Here is a 19,203-nt window from a genome sequence, read left to right on the forward strand (position 1 = left end):
GGCTAGCTTCACTTAGCATAATCTGCTCTAATGCCATCCATCCTATCCCCTGTGTGCCTTGAGAGACGCCGACCACTCTACGAGTGTTTAGGGCTAGGATGAGGGCTATAATTTTTTTTTATCCATTCGTCTATTGAAGGGCATCTAGGTTGGTTCCACAGTCTTGCTATTGTGAATTGTGCTGCTATGAACATCGATGTAGCAGTGTCCCTGTAGCATGCTCTTTTTAGGTCTTTAGGGAATAGACCGAGAAGGGGAATAGCTGGGTCAAATGGTGGTTCCATTCCCTGAAATACTATTCTTTATGTGCTTATATCTATCAGTATTAACTATTACAAATTAACTATATTACAAAATTTTTATTAAATGTCTAAAGAATAATAAGTCCATTATTTTTACCATTAAATAACCTTTGTGAAAAATGACAATGAAGGATTGAGAATTTAAAATTCTTCTTTTATGATATATCAAAACTCACAATAGCAGTTTTTTGTAATTTTATTTTTTAATGATACCAGGGATTGAACGAGGGCCTGATACTCACTAGGCAAATAATTTCAACCTAGCTCAGATGAACTATATGCCCTTGCTTTTGAGTACTATGCTACAATACTTCCCAATGTTACACATTATTTTCATGAAAAAATAAATAGCAGTATAGTTGGTGAATTCAACGAAGACTTTTAAAGATAACTGCAGGAGTTTCATGGGCCCTCCACAATCTATCCACATATATACATTCCAAGTTTAAAACTCTTGCTCTAAGGAGCTACTACAGCATGGTAAGTTAAAATCTGAAGGAAAAAGAAAAAACACCTGTAAGACTAATAGCTACCATTTATTGAGTACCTACTACACATCTAGCTCTGTGCTAAGTGCTTTACCTATGTTACCTCATTTAGTTTTCATTCTACAATACAATGCCCATTACTATAGTAAGAAAACTGAGGTTCAGAAGACTTAAAGGGACTTGCTCAAAGTCAAACAGTAGAGGGAAATTAGCTCTTCACCAACTCTTTCTGTGGCAGCATGCTCCCTTTTAGGCAAACACTGATTCAATACCAGGTCAAGGGTTTAAACTTACTACCAAACAAACAGAATAAACTCTGGAGACCCAGTCACCTGTATGATTTATGCAGTTCCATGACCTTCTCTTCAAGTTCCTTGGTCTGATTTGGGGCCAGATGAAAATCACTAACATAATCCACACCATGGAGTTCTGGATCGTAGTCTCCTAGCTCAGACTGGATGGTGTAAGAACCCAATAATGCTAAAGTTGCAAAGGAACAGGGCAGACGTCCTGCAACAATGTCCTGTCGAAGCTGAAGACATAAATAATATCTATAGCCAAAAGAGAAAAATGTTAATATGTCAGTCATAAAAAAATATAGAGGGACAAAAAGGATAATAAGGAGAGGGAGAGAAGAAAAATAAGAGAGAAGAGATTAAGTAAATATGAGATCATATTAATAATTGTTCCATCTAAGTAGTGGGCAATCTAGGTAGTGTAGGATATGAAGTACCATACACATAAACTATTTAATCTTCAAAGAATTTGTGAGGTGAGTATGACTGCAAGATTATAGATAAAGAGGCAGCCTCAGAGGCTTAGCTAGCTCAATGTTAATAATAAAATGTTTGGTCCCAAACCAGGTCCTTTCTTTTCTATCACTTTCCTTTGACAAATGTGTATATAATGTCCTTCAAGAACTAAGATCGCAATATTGACACATTTTTGCTAGGATATGAACATTCTGGTGTGTTTTCCCTCCCAGATAGGCTACGTGGCATGCAGCCTTCAACATTCTATCAGCCACCTTATAAGACCAATTCCCCCTGTGTGCTAAATTGTTGGTAATTCAAACTGCAGCTAAACAGCCAGTCCAACTAAACAACTGAGTGCCCTATCACATACAGACACTTGTTTCTATCAGTGTAATAATCCTACCTGTGATCCTGACCTCCTTACCACATGTTAATTGAGTTAACCAATTCAGACATTCTATAGAACAAGAAGGTATGATGAAATTGACAACTCCTACATTAATTAGAACATTCCTTTTTTTAAAATCATAATATTGAATAATATATATATCAACAATAATTTTTGCTATCTACAATTAGTTGCTACATTTATGGGGGGGATTGTTTATTTTTCTGAAATGGAGTATCACCATGTTATCCAGGCTGCCCTTGAATTTACAATCTTCCTGCCTTAGCCTATTATATAGTTAGAATTACTGGTGTGGTGCACAACCATGCCTGACTTTTTTTTTTTTTTTTTTTAAGTCACAGAAACACTGAATAAGTCACAAGAATCTTAAACTCCTTTAAAGTGCAGAAAATTAGCAAAGGTTTTTAGGGATATATTCTGCTTTACAGAATAAGACTGGATGAAGAAAGATGATTAAGTAGCAACTCTAAGAGACAAACATTACCTGTGAAAAAGAAACAGTTTTATCGGGGAGAGAGATGGCATCTCAGCTTTAAGAATATACTAAAAGGGGCTGGGGTGGTGGCCTAGCACGTGTGAGGCACTGGGTTCAATTCTCAGCACCTCATATAAATAAATAAAATAAAGGTCCACTGACAACTAAAAAATATTAAAAAAAAAAAAAAAAAGAATGTACTAAAGGGGCTGAGGTTGCTAAGGTTGTAGCTCAGTGGTAGAGCATGTGCCTAGCATGTGTGATGAGCATGTTGATCCTCAGCACCACATAAAATAAATAAATAAAATAAAAGGCATGTGTCTGTCTACAACTTAAAAATAAAAAGAATGTACTAAAGATGAATGGACAACAAAGCCATCTTAAAAAATGATATAAACTTGCTGGTGTGGTGGCATATGCCTGTAATCCTAGCAACTCAGGAGGCTGAGGTAGGAAGATTGCAAGTTTGAGACCAGCCTTAAACTTGTGATCCTCCTACCTCAGCCTCCTGAGAGGCTGGAATTACAGGCATATGCCATTGTGCTTGACAAAAGTCATTTTCTTAAAATAAATCATTAGGTTGTTTTCAAAGAATAGAAGATTATTTTATAAATTAAGTAGGCCCAAAGGAGAATTCAGTTCCTGAGGATCATGGGCCTAATCACATAGTCTAAATGGGAGATAGAAAGAATCTATAATAACCCTGAGATTTTAGTTTCTTTTTGATCCCTATAGGAAGGAACACAGTGGGAGATAAGTATGAAGGGGAAGGAAAACAAAAAAGACCCAGCGGAAGACATGAATTGGTATGAACATACTTTATATACAAACAGAGATAAGACAAATTATGTTCTATATGCGTAATAAGAATTGTGATGCATTCCACTGTCATGTATTTAAAAAATAAAAGCAATTAAAAAAAAAAAAAAAGACCCAGCGGAGCCACTCAACAGTCCATTCATGTAATGTGACTTAGAGGAGCCCTGCCCACTGCTTGGCATAATATCATAACAAGCAAGGCTATTAGCTCCTCTGTCAGTTTCTTCCAAAGCAGATCAGAAACTTGAGGCTTTTTAGCTCCCTTATTTGCAAATATGCCTTAAAAGTGGCCAGAAACTTTTTATCTTAGGCTACTCATTTAACATCTTATCACTTTTCTTCAATTCTGAGTAGGAAAATTTCCAGAGTTAATGATTATGACAATTACTGTTACAAATTTAACTATAGATTAATTATTTACCTTGTTATGTCCTCTGTTAACTGTGCTGGATCAGGTGGATAAAACTTTACATTGAATGTAAAATTCCATGGGACACCTGCAAAAATGAACAAAAGAATTTTGTTTATGCCTAATTTTCTGATTGTTTTAAGTACCTCAAAATAATGAAAACAATTTTCTTCTGAAATCTTTTAACATTTTCATGCTTTGTGGTAAGATAAACGTTTTCAGGAAGAAAATTGCTTATACATTATTTAGAACTATAGGATCTAATTTCTTTACCTAACTTAATAGCTTTGTTTACAAGGGATTAGAAGTACATATGCAAAATAATATGAAGGAAACCATACTAAAGATCCTACACGTCAGCTTGTTTATACCAATTTACTTATTTATTTATTTAGTTTGTGGGGCTAGGAATTCAAACCTAGAGCCTCATGCAAGCCAGGTAAGTGCTCTACTAGTGAGCTATAGCCCCCGACCTCTGTAGCAGTGGCTTTCAAAGTGTGATTTAGATACTGCTGTGTCCTTAGAGATCATTCAGGTTACCAACAGATATTCTTTTTCACTTTCGGCATTATTTATTTGTGGTATTTGTTAATACCATCTTAAATAAACAAAAGCATTAGTCTCATAAATATGAGTGAAACTGGGAGATTATTTTAGAAGGAAGAAGGGGCCCTAGGAAGGGTCCTTATTTTTCATTTTTTATCTTAAGGTAGGGTCACTAAATTGAGAACCTATCTCAAAATTTTAAAAAAGGGCTGGGCATAGCAATCCTGAGTTCAATCCCAGTACTGAACAAAACAAAATCATAGCTCTGTTTAAAATAGGCATGGAAACTATAAAAATTAAATCCTGAAACAAACAAACAAAAAATGTTCTATTTTTTATCTACAATAAAAACCAGAGGATGAGTAAAGGTTAAATGGAGGATGCATTTCAATGTTTCCAGCTACATGCCGACCTTCAGGGTTTTCCTACTGTGGCTGTTGGCTTCCCATAAAGAAAGGCCTGATCTCAGCCAATAATCAGAATGCTTGGTTACGATCCTAGGACTCACCATTTGTTTCAGTACTTACTGCATTCGAGGCACTAAGTCATTCTCTTACATACATTAACTTTTTTAATCCTCGGAAACCCAAGGATGTTAGGGACTAGTATTAATTTGTTTATATGTGAAGAAACAGCAGCTTAGGAAAGAACACAGCTAGTGAATCCAGGGTTTTCTTACTCCAAATCCCATGCTTTTAACCACTGGGTTCTACTATCCCACTATAAACATCTACGTGTCAACCATACTTCTTTTTTACCTCCAAATACCATGTTTATTGCTAATAGCAACAAGGACAATATTTGTAATAGTTTGAATGTCTTAATGAATGTGTGCTTGTAAGCATACTAAAACACTTGATATAAGATTTCCTTAGAAATGGTTAATATTTTCCTTCAACATTTGACCAGTATAACCAAAGCCTACTCAGGTCCTAATACTTACATTAACCCATTTCTAATGCTTCATATCTCAAAAACCTTAAATGGCACTTAGGTCAGAAAAACAAACCAGTAACTGTCTCTCAAAAAAGGGAGGGACAGCATTTACAGTATACAACAGACTAATACTATCTGTTGTTTCACTTTCTAATATGATAAAAACCTGTCAATCTAGCCATTGTTAATTCATAATTTCTCAAATATACTTTTTTTTTAAGTCCTCTATACCACCTATAGAAAGGTCTTGGCTAGAGCAAATCAATATGGAAAAAAAGGTCCTCAAAAACTGTTTTGCATATGCAAATTCAGTATTTAAGAACTTTAAACATAAGTTATTTCTTAACACAGAAAAATGATAATATGCATAAGAATAACATTAAGAAAATCAAGTAAACAATAGTTTATAAAGTGATTCTTTTTTAATCTCTTTAAGCCTTGTGTTAAGTAACTGATATAGAAAACTTAATAACACCTATGATTGGAGGGGAAAATAAGCACTTTTACCTATTTCTGATAGGAGTATAAATTGGTACAATACTATGGAGAACAATTTCAGTATATCTATCAAAAAACAACACATATATGTACCCTTTCACTTTGCAATTTCATTTTCATAAATGTATCTGAATACTTGAATGCAGTCAAAATGCTACCTTTATAAGACATTTGTGAAACGGCAGAATTCTAAAAACAACCTAAATGTATATATTTAGCAAGAGAAGGTAAATCAAATTATGGATCAGCTCTATGTTGGAAAACTAGGTAGCCATTAAAAAGAAAGAAGTAGCTTTATACAGAATAATCTTCAACATAATGTTCAGTGAGAAAAAAAACTCAAAGAACAGTATATATTGAAAGTTGCCATCCAAGTTTGGGGGGTGGGGAGAAAAAGTATAATTACAAGTATGATTATATATTTCTAGAATATCTCTATAAGGATATAAAATAAACTGGTAATAGTAGTTGGGAAACTTGGCAGGATATCTGTTAGGCAGGAAATCTGAGAGGATGGGGGGAGAATAACAGTAGGGAGACCTGCTTTCACTACATACTCTTTTTATGCCATTTTAATTTTGTTCTATGTACTTTACTTGTTTTTATGCCTATAACTATATATATGTATGTGTGTGTATATGTATATTTGTGTGTGTGTGTGTGTGTATTTTTTTATTTGATTTGATTTGATTTTTTTTGGTGGGAATTGACTCAGGGGCACTTAACTTAAGCCACATCCCCAGCCCTTTTCTGTATTTTATTTAGAGACAGGGTCTTGCTGAGTTGCTTAGGGCTTAGCTAAATTGCTGAGGCTGGCTTTGAATCCACAATCCTCCAGCCTCACCCTCCCAAGCTGCTGGGATTACAGGCATGCACCACCACACCTAACAAGATGCCTATAAAAATTTTTAAGGGATAATCTTTTGTCTCCTCCCACTAAAACAAATTCCTAAGGGCAAGAATGTTTTTTTCTGTTTTGTTTGGTGTGCATCCCTAGTACCTACAACAGCACTTGGCATGTCATGAATGCTCAAAAAATATATATTGAATGAATGAAATAAAGTCATCAACCTCACAGCATTGTTGTGAAAGTCATACAGGAATGATAATGCTTTGGGGGAAAAATATATTTTTTAAAAAAGGATTATACAAGAAAAATAATACACACTAGTTTATTGAAATTATTTACCTATTCATTATCCCAGTTATCCAAATGACCTGAAGTTACTGAACATAATGAAATAAGAATATTTAAAAACTGACAAAAGCCTATAATTCTGTTTATATTTATTTGGGGGGTGGGTGGGATGAGGTAGTACTGGGAATTGAACCCAGGGCCTTGCACACTGAGCTACATCCTGAGCCTTTCTTATTTTTATTTTGAGACCTAAATTGCCCAATTTGGCCTTGAACTTGAGATGCTCCTGCTTCAGGCAGCCAAGTAGCCGAAACTGCATGTGGGAACCACCTTGTCAGGCCCATTTAGATTTTTCTCTCCAGAATAAGGAAGTTTAACTACATTACAAATAGCCATAACTGGGCTGGGTTGTGGCTTAGCAGTAGAGCGCTCACCTAGCACGTTCGGGGCGCTGGGTTTGATCCTTAGTACCACATAAAAATAAAATAAAGGTACTGTGTCTAACTACAACTAAAACAAAATATTTTTTAAAGAAATAGCCATAACTAAATGGAAATGTCCCAGATATTAACATTTTTACTTTTCTTAATGGAACTTATCAGGCGAGGAACTCAAAACTTTTGGTTCCAGCCAGGCATGGTGGCGCATGCGTGTAGCCTGGCCATTGGGGAGGCTGAGGCCAGAGGATCACTTGTGTTTACCAGATGTCTGGGGAATACAGCAGATTCCTGCCTTAAATAGATAAAAACTTCTATTATTTTTCTATTATTCTATTTTCTATTATTTTCTGTTACAACTGTCCAGTTTCCCTGTAAGCAAGTTTAGGATTAAATACAATAGGGATGTTAAAAATATTGATCACTTGGAATTTAAAACACAGTAAAGTTAAACTTTAGTTAGTGACTATTTCTAGAGCATGATAAACATAATTAGCAATATTTTATGGAAAATATTTAGTGAAGAATAAAAATAGTGTCTAGAAAAAGCTTTAAAAATTGTCACCAATAAAATTTCTGCCTTCTAACCCAGCAATATTTTAATGACATTCTTAACAAAAGTACATAACCTGAATCTAACCATGTGGAAACATTAGACAAATTCAAACTGACCACTTATGAAATAGTTGGTCAATACTCCAAAACTACCAAAGTTATGAAACACTTTAAAGATTCAGGAATTGTTCCAGATTAAAGAAAACTAAAAAGATGTGACAATGCTGTTTTACTTTCTCTTGCTCTATAGGATATCATTGGGATGACTAAAAATAATGTTTATATGTTATAATATTGTTTCAATTTTAATTTTCTGCTTTTGATAATTGTACTGTGGTCATGTAAGAAAGTTCCTGGTGTGGGGCTAGGCACCTGCCTACCACGGGTGAGAGCCTGGGTTCAATATCCAGCATGGGGGTTTGGGAGAAGGAAAGTCCTAGCTTTTAGGGTACACAAAATTAAGTAATTAGGGGCAGAAGGGCAGGACATCATGACTGCAACTGTTTTTAATTGAGGTGGAATTCACATAATGTTAACCACTTCAAAGTGTACATTGGGTGGCACTTAGTACATTCACAGAGTTGTGCAACCACCACCTCTACCTAGCTAAAACATTTTTATCATTCCCAAAGGAGACCCTGCGTCCATTAAGCAGTCAATTCCTGTTTACCCTTTCCTCAACCCCTGCCAGCAACTAATCTGCTTTCTGTCACTGGGAATCTACCTATTTTGGTAGCTCATTTAAACTGAATTATACAATATGTGGCCTTTTGTATCTAGTGTCTGGCACTTTTCCCCCTCTTTGAGACAGAATCTCATTATGTTGCCAAGGCTGGCTTCAAATTCCTGGACTCAAGAATCCTCTGGCGGAGGACATACAGTCAATCAACAAGTACATGAAAAAATGCTCACCATCTCTAGCTGTCAGAGAAATGCAAATCAAAACCACCCTAAGATACCATCTCACTCCAGTAAGATTGGCAGCCATTATGAAGTCAAACAACAACAAGTGCTGGCGAGGATGTGGGGAAAAGGGTACACTTGTACATTGCTGGTGGGACTGCAGATTGGTGCAGCCAATTTGGAAAGCAGTATGGAGATTTCTTGGAAAGCTGGGAATGGAGCCACCATTTGACCCAGCTATTCCCCTTCTTGGTCTATTCCCTAAAGACCTAAAAAGAGCATGCTACAGGGACACTGCTACATCGATGTTCATAGCAGCACAGTTCACAATAGCAAGACTGTGGAACCAACCTAGATGCCCTTCAATAGACGAATGGATAAAAAAAATGTGGCATTTATACACAATGGAGTATTACTCTGCATTAAAAAATGACAAAATCATAGAATTTACAGGGAAATGGATGGCATTAGAGCAGATTATGCTAAGTGAAGCTAGCCAATCCCTAAAAAACAAATGCCAAATGTCTTCTTTGATATAAGGAGAGTAACTAAGAACAGAGTAGGGACGAAGAGCAGGAGAAGAAGATTAACATTTAACAGGGATGAGAGGTGGGAGGGAAAGGGAGAGAGAAGGGAAATTGCATGGTAATGGAAGGAGACCCTCAGGGTTATACAGTGGAGGAGGTAGAGAGAGAGGAGGGGAGGGGAGGGGAGAGGTGGGGAGGGGGGATGGTGGAGGATGGGAAAGGCATCGGAGCACAACAGACACTAGTATGGCAATATGTAAATCAATGGATGTGTAACTGATGTGATTCTGCAATCTGTGTATGGGGTGAAGGTGGGAGTTCATAACCCACTTGAATCAAAGTGTGGAATATGATATGTCAAGAAATTTGTAATGTTTTGAACAACCAACAATAAAAAATTTAAAAAAAAATAAAATAAAAAATAAAAAAAAATAAAGGATGAAAAAAAAAAAAAAAAAAGAATCCTCTGGCTTCAGGCTCCTAAGTAGTCCAGCGTGGGCATGCCCTGTGGTGCTTAGCTTTCATCTGGTATAATGTTTTCAAGGCTCATCCACAGGTTGGTTCATCTTCATTCCTTTTTGTGGTTTCGTAATATGCCATTGTTTGAATATTCTGTATTTTGTTTATCTGTTAATGCACTTTTGGGCTGTTTCCACATCTTGACCTCGTGAACAGCACTGCTGTGATGCAAACTTATTTTTAAATGGTTCAGAAAAAAAGCCATGTATGTATGTGTATGTATGTGTGTGTGTGTGTGTGTGTGTGTATACACACGCATGCCTACATGCACTTATGCCCTTGCATGCACGCGCATAAGTAAATAGAAAAGAAAATAAAGCAAATGTAGTAAAATATTAACATTTGAAGAATTTGGGGGAAGGTTGTAAGGGTATCCGGGAATTCTTCATACCATTCTTTCCATTTCTGTAATTCTGAAATTATGTCCAAAATTTTAAAAAGTTAATAATTGGGAAAGAAAAGTCTGCCTTCTGAAAACATAGGAAACCAAGAACTCTTGTATAATACTGGTGGGGGTGTGAACTATTAGAATCAATTTAAAGGAGAACAATTTGGCAATATCATGTAATGAGGAAAATAAACATAGCCTATAAACTAGTAATTCCACTTCCAGATATATAAGTAGGTACTTTTTTAAACCATGGAATTATGAGCCACGTACAACAAATTTAGTGAGGGGGAAAAAATCAGCACTTAAAAATGTGAAGGGGAATAAAAAAGAAAAAAAATCAGAATCTCACAGTGCAGATTAAGAATTATTTTGTGAAATCTTTTTTAACAGAGATGAATTTCAAAAACCCATGGGTGTGTTTCTGTATAGACTCAGAACATCTCTAAAAGGAAGACAAGAAATTAGTTACCATGGTTGCCTCCAGGAAAGGAAACTGCATGACTAAGACAGGGAAGAAGGGAGGTTCACCTTGTGCTGTACTCATTTGTGCCTTTCAATTTGATACACATACTAATAGCATCTATCTTAAAAAATAGTTTAAAAAACTATGTATGGAATACTTATATTTTTTTTAAAAAAGAGATTTTTAAAATATTTATTTATTTAGTTAGTTAGTTTTTCGGTGGACACAACATCTTTATTTTACTTTTATATGGTGCTGAGGATTGAACCCAGTGCCCCGCGCATGCCAGGCGAGCGTGCTACCTCTTGAGCCACATCCCCAGCCCTGGAATACTTATATTTTTGAAACACAAAATTTGTACATGCTTAACAGAAAATGTTATAGATTATATCAATTTGTGACTATATCCAATAATGTTTAAATTTTTCATCAGTATATATTATTTGTATAATGAAAAAGTTAAAAAAGAAAACATCTTCACAATAGATAAATGTGAAGGCTAAATAAGATGTTTACATTTTTATTATTAAAGTTTTATTAGAAAAAATAATTTTTTTCATGTTGTAGAAAGGATTTGATATTTTAAAATTTTTTAAATTTTGAAAATGTTAAAATTTATTAATAATAGTTAACATCATAGTTAATTCAACTGTTTCTTTATTGTAGATAGTGACAATATCTTCACAAGACTGCATGCTCATATTTTATAATTTTTTTTAAATGCCAAACATTTAAGTTCTTTTTCTTAGCAAGAGATTTTTTTAATACTTAGGAATCTACTAAATATTCTTCTTAGCATACACTGTGTTAACTTTTCCTCCTAAAGAATCCTCTTATATGAATAATATTATTCCTGAGTAATATTGAATATTAAAAGCATATTCACTGAAAAAAGATAGAAATTTTTTTCTAGTCATGCCTCAAATATTCTGAATATTTTTTGCTTTGACTTGCATTAAAAAAAAAAAAAAACAAAACAAGCTTTTATAGATAAAAAGCAAATATGAAGAGCTGGCAGTCCAAAGGATTATCTTCTCTGTTTTTTGGGTTTGTGTACTGGGTATTGAACTCAGGGGTATTCGACCACTGAGCCACATCCCTGGCTCTTGTATTTTATTTAGAGACAGGTTCTCACTGAGTTGCTTAGCATCTCACAGTTGCTGAGGTTGGCTTTGAACTCGCAATTCTCATGTCTCAGCCTCCTGAGCCACTGGGATAACAAGCGTGCGCCATCGTGCCTGGCATCTTCTCTCTTTTTATAAAATTAAAACAATTATAGGGCTGCGGATGTGGTTCAAGTGGTAGCGCGCTCGCCTGGCATGCGTGCGGCCCGGGTTCGATCCTCAGCACCACATACAAACAAAGATGTTGTGTCCGCCAAATACTAAAAAAATAAATATTAAAAAATTCTCTCTCTCTCTACCTCTCTCTCTCTCACTCTCTCTTAAAAAAAAAAACAATTATAAATGGAGTCTAAAGGAAAACATTTCACCATAAGAAAGGTGTTTTAAGAAATGAATGGGGGCTGGGGTTGTGGCTCAGAGGTAGAGTGCTTGCCTGCCACACGTGAGGCACTGGGTTCAATCCTCAGCAACACATAAAAATAAAATAAAGACATTGCATCCATCTATAACTAAAAAATTTTTTAAAAATAAAATAAAATAAATGAATGGGATGGGTGTGCTGACACAGGCCTGAAATCCCAGTGACTCAGGAGGCTAAGGTAGGAGGATTGCAAGTTTAAGGTCAGCCTCAGCAATTTAGTGAAGACCTAAGCAACTTAACAAAAGCCTGTCTCCGGATAAAACACAAAAAGGGTTGGGGATGTAGCTCAATAGTACAGCACCATGGGTTCCATCCCAGAAAAAAATTAATCAAATAGACAAAAAAAGTCTTTATAATTCCTGAACTGTAAAATAGTTATGCTACAGAAACAGAGAAACTTTACAGTATAGGGTCTTAAATAAGCCTCTCTTGATTTCTGTCTATTTTCTGGAAGTAAAGTTTGCATTCAGGTGATAGTTAAAAATTAAGATTAATAACTGCCTTTCCTGAAAGTTTCTTCAAAAATAAACTAAACTCACAGGATAACTATTGACCTTTAATCAGAACAAAACAAAACAAAACAAAAAGCATCTACCTCTTAGTTAATCTGTTGGGTCTGAGGCTACAAAATACTAACATATACTTTTCTTCATCCCGGGACACCAGTCTGAGCAGGGTATACAGCATGAGCTATGTCGGAGGCCTTAAAGCTGACAGTGAAGCCACAATGTCAGAAGAGCCAGTGGCAAGCAATTCTTATTCCTGCATTCTGTTTATCTTCCATAGTCCCTTATACTTCAAGTTGGAAAAGACTGCTGGAAGGGATGAAAAGAACTACAGCGGTCCCTTAGCCTAGGGAATATGTTCCACCTCAAAACCCCCAGTGGACGCCTGATATCTTAAGTAGTACCAATCTCTATGTGTATGGTTTTCATATATATATACATATATATCTCGTAAAGTTGAAAATTCACCTTTTCAAATAAAGGATAGCGTTTACAGCTTCTCTTTGGTCTATTCAAATTGCCAGCATCACTACTCTTACGCTCTATGGCCATTATCAAATAAAATAAAGCTTACTTGGACACAAACACTGTGATACTGGGATTACCTGATAGCCCTAATGGCAACCAAGCAACTAACGGGTGGATAGCGACACAGCATGGTTACACTGGACAAAAGGATGATTCATGTCCCAGGCAAGACTGGAGCAGGACTGCAAATGGCATGCAATTCAAAATGTATACATTATCTATTTCTGGAATCTTTTGTTCAAAATTTACAGATCACAGTTTGTTGTGGGTAACTGAAACTGTAGAAAGTGATACCACAGATAAAGAGGGACAACTGTATAGGGAAGAAAACATGGAGAAAGTTAGAACACAGGGCTAGGGGCGAGGCTCAGAGGTAGAGTGTGTGAGGCCTTGAGTTCAATCCCTGGCATCAAAAAAAAAAAAAACAGAAAGGAAAGAAATAAAGAAAGTTGTAATACAATAGTCCAGAACAACTTAAGAGGAGCAGGATCTAGCAGCAAACTCCCACTAGTGGGCTACTGCAGTTTTAATCACTACCATTCTGGGAACTGACTCCCATATCCTTTTTCTTGGCTCATCTTCGTTCTTTTCCACTTGTTACTCTTACCTGTTCCTATCTTCCCTAGCTTTGCCTAGTTGTTAAAAAAAAAAAAAAAAGGTCAAGATCTAACCTACATCTCAACAGTGTCCTCCTCTGCTTCATTTTTCTATTATGGAATCTCCTCCTTCCAGGGGAAGGCTTTATGTCGTTTCAAAGCAATCTGCAATGGTTAGTATTCTAAAGTGACTGACTCATAGCCAGAAGTGGCTGGAAATCCTTTGACCTACTAAAAGAAAGGGAAAACTATAAAAAGGGCTATATCTACTTACCTCGAACTTGCTTTTTGATTTCTTTGGCAGAATCCAGCCATGTCTGTAAAAAGAGAAAAGGCATTCACACAGAGCCACAACACACATAAACAACAGAGTCCTCGGAAGCAGGATCACTGACCATCTTGGAAGAGTGCCTCCACATCAGCCTGCATCTCCCCTGACGGGCTTTGCATTGATTTTACAAAACATAATGATGTTCAGCAAAGTAAGACTCAGAAGCTGGGCTTAAATCCAAGCTCCACTACATTCTAACTGAGTAACTTTACCATCTCCAGGCCTCATCCCCTCATTTGTAAAATGAGATATTAGAGTAACACCCACCTCACAGAGTTAGGAAGATTAAGTGAGCTAATATATGGAAATCTCTTAGTAAACATTAAGTATGAAATAAACACTTGCTATTTATATTATTCGGTCAAGTCTAGAGAAGATTCTACAACCAGAATCAATTCACATTATCCAAATCTTATTTTCCCTTCCAATCCTGACCTTTGTCTCATTCAAGTTTTCTACACCAGCACAACATCTGTTACATGGTTCATACCCAGTTAATGTTCACAGGATAATAGGGCCATTAGGTTCTGCCTGACTACTCTTGCCCACACTAATCTTTCCCTCACTGTTCTCCCTGTCAAGGGTCCACACATCACCAGGACAGGCTCCATAGCCCATGGTAGACCATGTAAAATAATGGCACTTGAAAAGAGCCTTTCCATTAACATCTTTCATAGGAACCTTTGAGAAATGTTTAAAGTCAAAAATCACTAAATTTCTAGAATTATTTAAAACATTTTTACAGAATGAAGATACAAATGGAAGAGTACGTTGGCTGAGGGTATAGTTCAGCTGGGTGTCATGGTATACCTGTAATCTCAACTACTCAGCAACTTGAGGAAGGAGGATGGCAAGTTTGAAGCCAGCCTGAGCAACTTAGATCCTGTATCAAAATAAAATTAAAAAGGGCTGGGGAAGGCTGGGACTATACAGTGTCAGAGTGACTGCCTGTTACGTGTGAGGCACTGGGTTCGATCTTTAGCATCACATAAAATAAAATAAAGGCATGCTGTCCATCTACAATTAAAGAAAACAAAACAAACAAACAAAAAGAGGGCTTGGGGAGTAGTTTAGTAATAGGGTACTTGCCTAGCATAAGTGAAGACCCTGAGTTCAACCCCCAGCACCAGAAAAAAAGCAAAATAAAACCTTCTGGAGATAACAAGAATTGACGTGAACAAGAACAGTTACTTTTTTACTAAAATTATTTAACTCCCAGTATTTTATTTAGCAAACAAATATTGGAGGAATGATTCAATGTAGCTGGCAGTGTGGTTTCAAAAAAAAAAAAAAAAGATTATAAAAAGAGTGCTTGTTCTTTAGGAGCTGTCATTTTAATGTGAGACATGAACAATGAGCAATCGATTTGTTCCAGGTGTGGCCATTACTATGACAGTGCCATGACAGAGCTGAGAGTACACTGAGATCACAGAGAACGCGCACCAGCATGGACTGGAAGGCAGTCAGGAAATGTTTCTCCAATAGAGTGTCTAGGGGATCTAAACTGAGTCTTGACAAACAGGAGGTATCCAGGCAAAAAAGAAAAAAAGGTAATGAGAAAGCCACTGAAGTATAAAAAAGAACATGATTATTTCTGAACTGCCATATGTAGCTCCCCACAGCTTGAGCTCAGAGGTAAAGAGACGCAAAACTGAAAAGGAAAGTAAGGGCCAGATCAGGCAAGGCACCTTACTCCGTGCTAGGAATATGGACTCCATCAAGTTCTGGGCAAGCAGGAGCCATTAGAGGATTTAAAATAAAGGAGTAGCATGAATTAGAGGAAGCATGCCTAGAGACAGGGAGACCAAATAAGAGGCTGTTGTGCAGGATGATAATTGTGGTCCATCAGAGTATAATGGTTCAGGGAACATGCTTTGAAATCAGTCTTGAATTATAACCTTGCCTTAACCTCTCCACCATTTATTAGCTATATAAACCTTACCTAAGATAATCTTTCTGAGCCTCAATTTTTTCATATGTGTACTTGGTACAAACTACCCTCCTCATGGAGTTATTGTGGAATAAACTATTATGCACACATATCAAATATATATACATATATATGACATAATCAATACTCTATAAATGGCACTGATACAGCTTAGCAAAATGGTGCGATGAGATCAAGTCTATGGGACAGAGAACAGAGTCCCTGAGTTCATCAAAAAAGAAGAAGAAGAAAGAAAAGAAAAATAGAAGAGAATGTTAGAGGAAAGAGAACTTAATTTATAAAATGATGAAATATTGAGAAGACAGTTATAGAATTATATTTTACCAGGTATCTTAAGCTGTCCCTTAAAATAACAATTCTGGACAATCTGGTTTCTATTTAAATATTCATCCACACAGAAAATGGGAGGCAAAAGAAGAACAAATGCTATTAAATTGAATGTAGTCTTAATTTAAAATTTTCATTATTTATAAGAAGAACCTAAGTTTTTTGTTTGTTATTGTTACTGGGGATTAACTGTGGGACATTTTACTACTGAGTTACAACCTCAATCCTTTGGCTCAAAGAGCTTTTGTTTTTTGCTTACAGACAGGATTAGGAGGAAGGGTAAATAATGTGAGTGATTTTCCCCCCAAGAGAAAAATCCTCAATTCATTCATAAATAATTTTAGGCAGAAATAAAATAATGGAAGTATCTATTTAACTCATATAACTTGATTCATAGTCACAAAAATCTCTCAGAGCAGAGTTTGCTTCCTGATCGCTTTTCCTTTTCTCTGCTCAGACTCAGTAGGGCAACTGGCCTATTATCATGCAGTACGTAGGAAAGCAGCAAGTTCAAACCACTCCCTGTGAGGAAAAAGCCACTTCAATAAACTTTCCGCCCAGCTCAAGGTACTAGATTGAAAACAAAACACAGATTCAGAAGCTTTTAAAGGAGAGAAGCTACATATCCAAGGATAAACCTTTTCATATACAAAAAGAAGACACCAGAGATTAGAAATGAAAAGAGGATACCAGTATTTCTTCTCATTATAATAGTTCGCATTTTTTTCCAACACTTGAACTAATTCTGTAGGTAGAAACCAAGAAAGGAAGAAAGAACAAAGAAACAATAAAGTAATTTAAAATCAAGGAACAAAGAATAAAAAGAAAATCACTTAGGATGGGGGAGCAGGCAAAGAGCTGAAGGAGTAAACTGTGCAAGACGAAAGCCATTCTGATTTTATATGCTTCATTTTTCTCATTTGTAAAATTAGTGGGATGGTTAGGCATGGTGGTGCACGTCTGTAATCCAAGCTACTCCAAGACAAAGTCAGAGGATTGTGAGTTTAAGTCCAGCCTAGAGAACTTGGCAAGATCATCTAAAAAAAAAAAGGGGGTGGTGGTGGTGCTGGGGGTATAGCTCAGTGGTAAAGTGCCCCTGAGTTCCCTACAGTGAAAACAAAACTAGGGGGATGAGACCAAAAGGCTTTATGGCTCTAGTACCTTCTGTATTTCTAATGACCAAAAATTTAGATATAGTCTTACAAGACTACATACTTTACAGATTTAGTCACTTCATTAATATGTATATTCTTCTAGAGAGGGTATTTTCTAGAAACTTGGCTTATTGACAATAGATATAGGGAATGACAGTGTTAGACAAAAATCATGTAGGGCATTTTTTGGAATGAGTTCCGGTACCATAGGCCCCCAAACATCAGACCAAAATGGAGTCACTCCTGCTAAATGTCAGGTAATCAAACTGAAATCTGAAGGAAGAAGTTATATCCTCAAACAGATCAGTTTTTCTTGAAATCAAGATTCTAGTCTGAGTTCACTTTAAAAAAAAAAAGTCCCCTTGGTTTTCACCCTTACAAAAGTAAACTGATGCCCACTGTTTCCCCCCTCCCCCCCCCACACTGTTCTGTTTCCTTATCCCACCCTACAAAACCCACTTCCCTGCCCAGTGGGAGCCCTCATTCTATTCTGCAGGATGGGGCTGCCCTATTCATGAACTATTCATCAAAGTCAATTCTATCTTTAAATTAACCAATTAAAGTCAATTAAATCTCTAAATTAGTCATAATTTTGTCTTTTTCCAATAGCTAAGACGAAGTCCCATAATCTGGCTAGATACCATCAATTTTAAGTAAGAAGCATAATATTCTTCAGTACACACTCTTCCTAAGAAAAGATTAGGTAGTTTATTCAACCTGAAGGGTGCTCCAGAATGCATTTCCAGATTAGGATCAACAAATTATTAAGTGGAGGCCTTGGTTTGTTTGTAATTTTTTTTTTTTAAGAGAGAGTGGGGGAGTGGGGGAGAGAGGGAGAGAGAGAGAGAGAGAGAGAGAGAGAGAGAGAGAGAGAGAGATGAGATTTTTAATTATTATTTTTATGGTCTCGGCAGACACAACATTTTTTGTTTGTTATGTGGTGCTGAGAATCAAACCCGGGTATCGCCTGTGCTAAGCCAGCGCTCTACCGCTCTACCGCTGAGCCACTATCCCAGCCCGCTTAGATTTTTTTTCCTCACTTTTAATTTTGAGTGCAGTAAACATTAACAGATATCTACATAGACAAAAGCTCTATGGGATCCTCAACAATTTTTAAGAATGTACAGAGACTCTTGAGACCAAAATGCTTGAGAACTACTGTCCTAGAGAAACTCTCATATTGTGCACTACAGATAAGCACAAGAATTTTCTCAGTAGCATTGTTCTGAATAGCTTGAAACTGGAAACAATTAAAACATTCCCCAATGATATATTAGATAGAAAAAAACATTGTATATTGTTACAATGTAAGAGTCTACAGCAGCCTCTGTGTCCTAAGTACCTGGAAACAGCATGGATGCTATCCCCAACAGCATGATAACATAATATCAAGCAAAAAATCAAGGCACAAAAGAATGTATATAGTATCATTCCATTTATAGAAATTCTATGACAGGCGCAATGAAACTGTATTCAATGGATGCTTACATAGGGGTTTATAGAGTACTCACTGGGAAAATGCAGAAAGCAATAAAATTATTGCATTAAAAGTCAGAATAGGGCTGGGGCTGGGGCTCAGTGATAGCCACAGTGCCTACCATGTGTGAGGCACTGGGTTTGATTCTCAGTATTGCATATAAATAAATGAATAAAATAAAGATCCATCAACAACTAAATATATATATATATATATAT

The 19,203-nt window shown here is 36.3% G+C and overlaps 1 protein-coding gene across 47 annotated transcripts in view; it reads right to left on the reverse strand.

The window, feature by feature from the left end:
- Epb41 (erythrocyte membrane protein band 4.1) overlaps positions 1 to 19,203 on the reverse strand; it is a 173,388-nt gene that overhangs the window by 65,746 nt on the left and 88,439 nt on the right. For 46 of the 47 annotated variants that reach the window (XM_048815976.1, XM_048815947.1, XM_048815952.1 and 43 more), the window contains exons 5-7: positions 14,020 to 14,062; positions 3,670 to 3,745; positions 1,123 to 1,341 (exon numbers count right to left, since the gene is read on the reverse strand). In XM_048815976.1, the coding sequence (XP_048671933.1) occupies positions 1,123 to 1,341; positions 3,670 to 3,745; positions 14,020 to 14,062 (338 nt within the window). Of the gene's footprint in view, positions 1 to 1,122; positions 1,342 to 3,669; positions 3,746 to 14,019; positions 14,063 to 14,140; positions 14,804 to 19,203 lie in introns of those variants that run through there. The other variant, XM_048815984.1, reaches the window with a different exon arrangement.

The sequence above is a fragment of the Marmota marmota genome, unplaced genomic scaffold (assembly GCF_001458135.2).
Source record: "Marmota marmota marmota unplaced genomic scaffold, marMar, whole genome shotgun sequence".
NCBI lineage: Eukaryota > Metazoa > Chordata > Mammalia > Rodentia > Sciuridae > Marmota > Marmota marmota.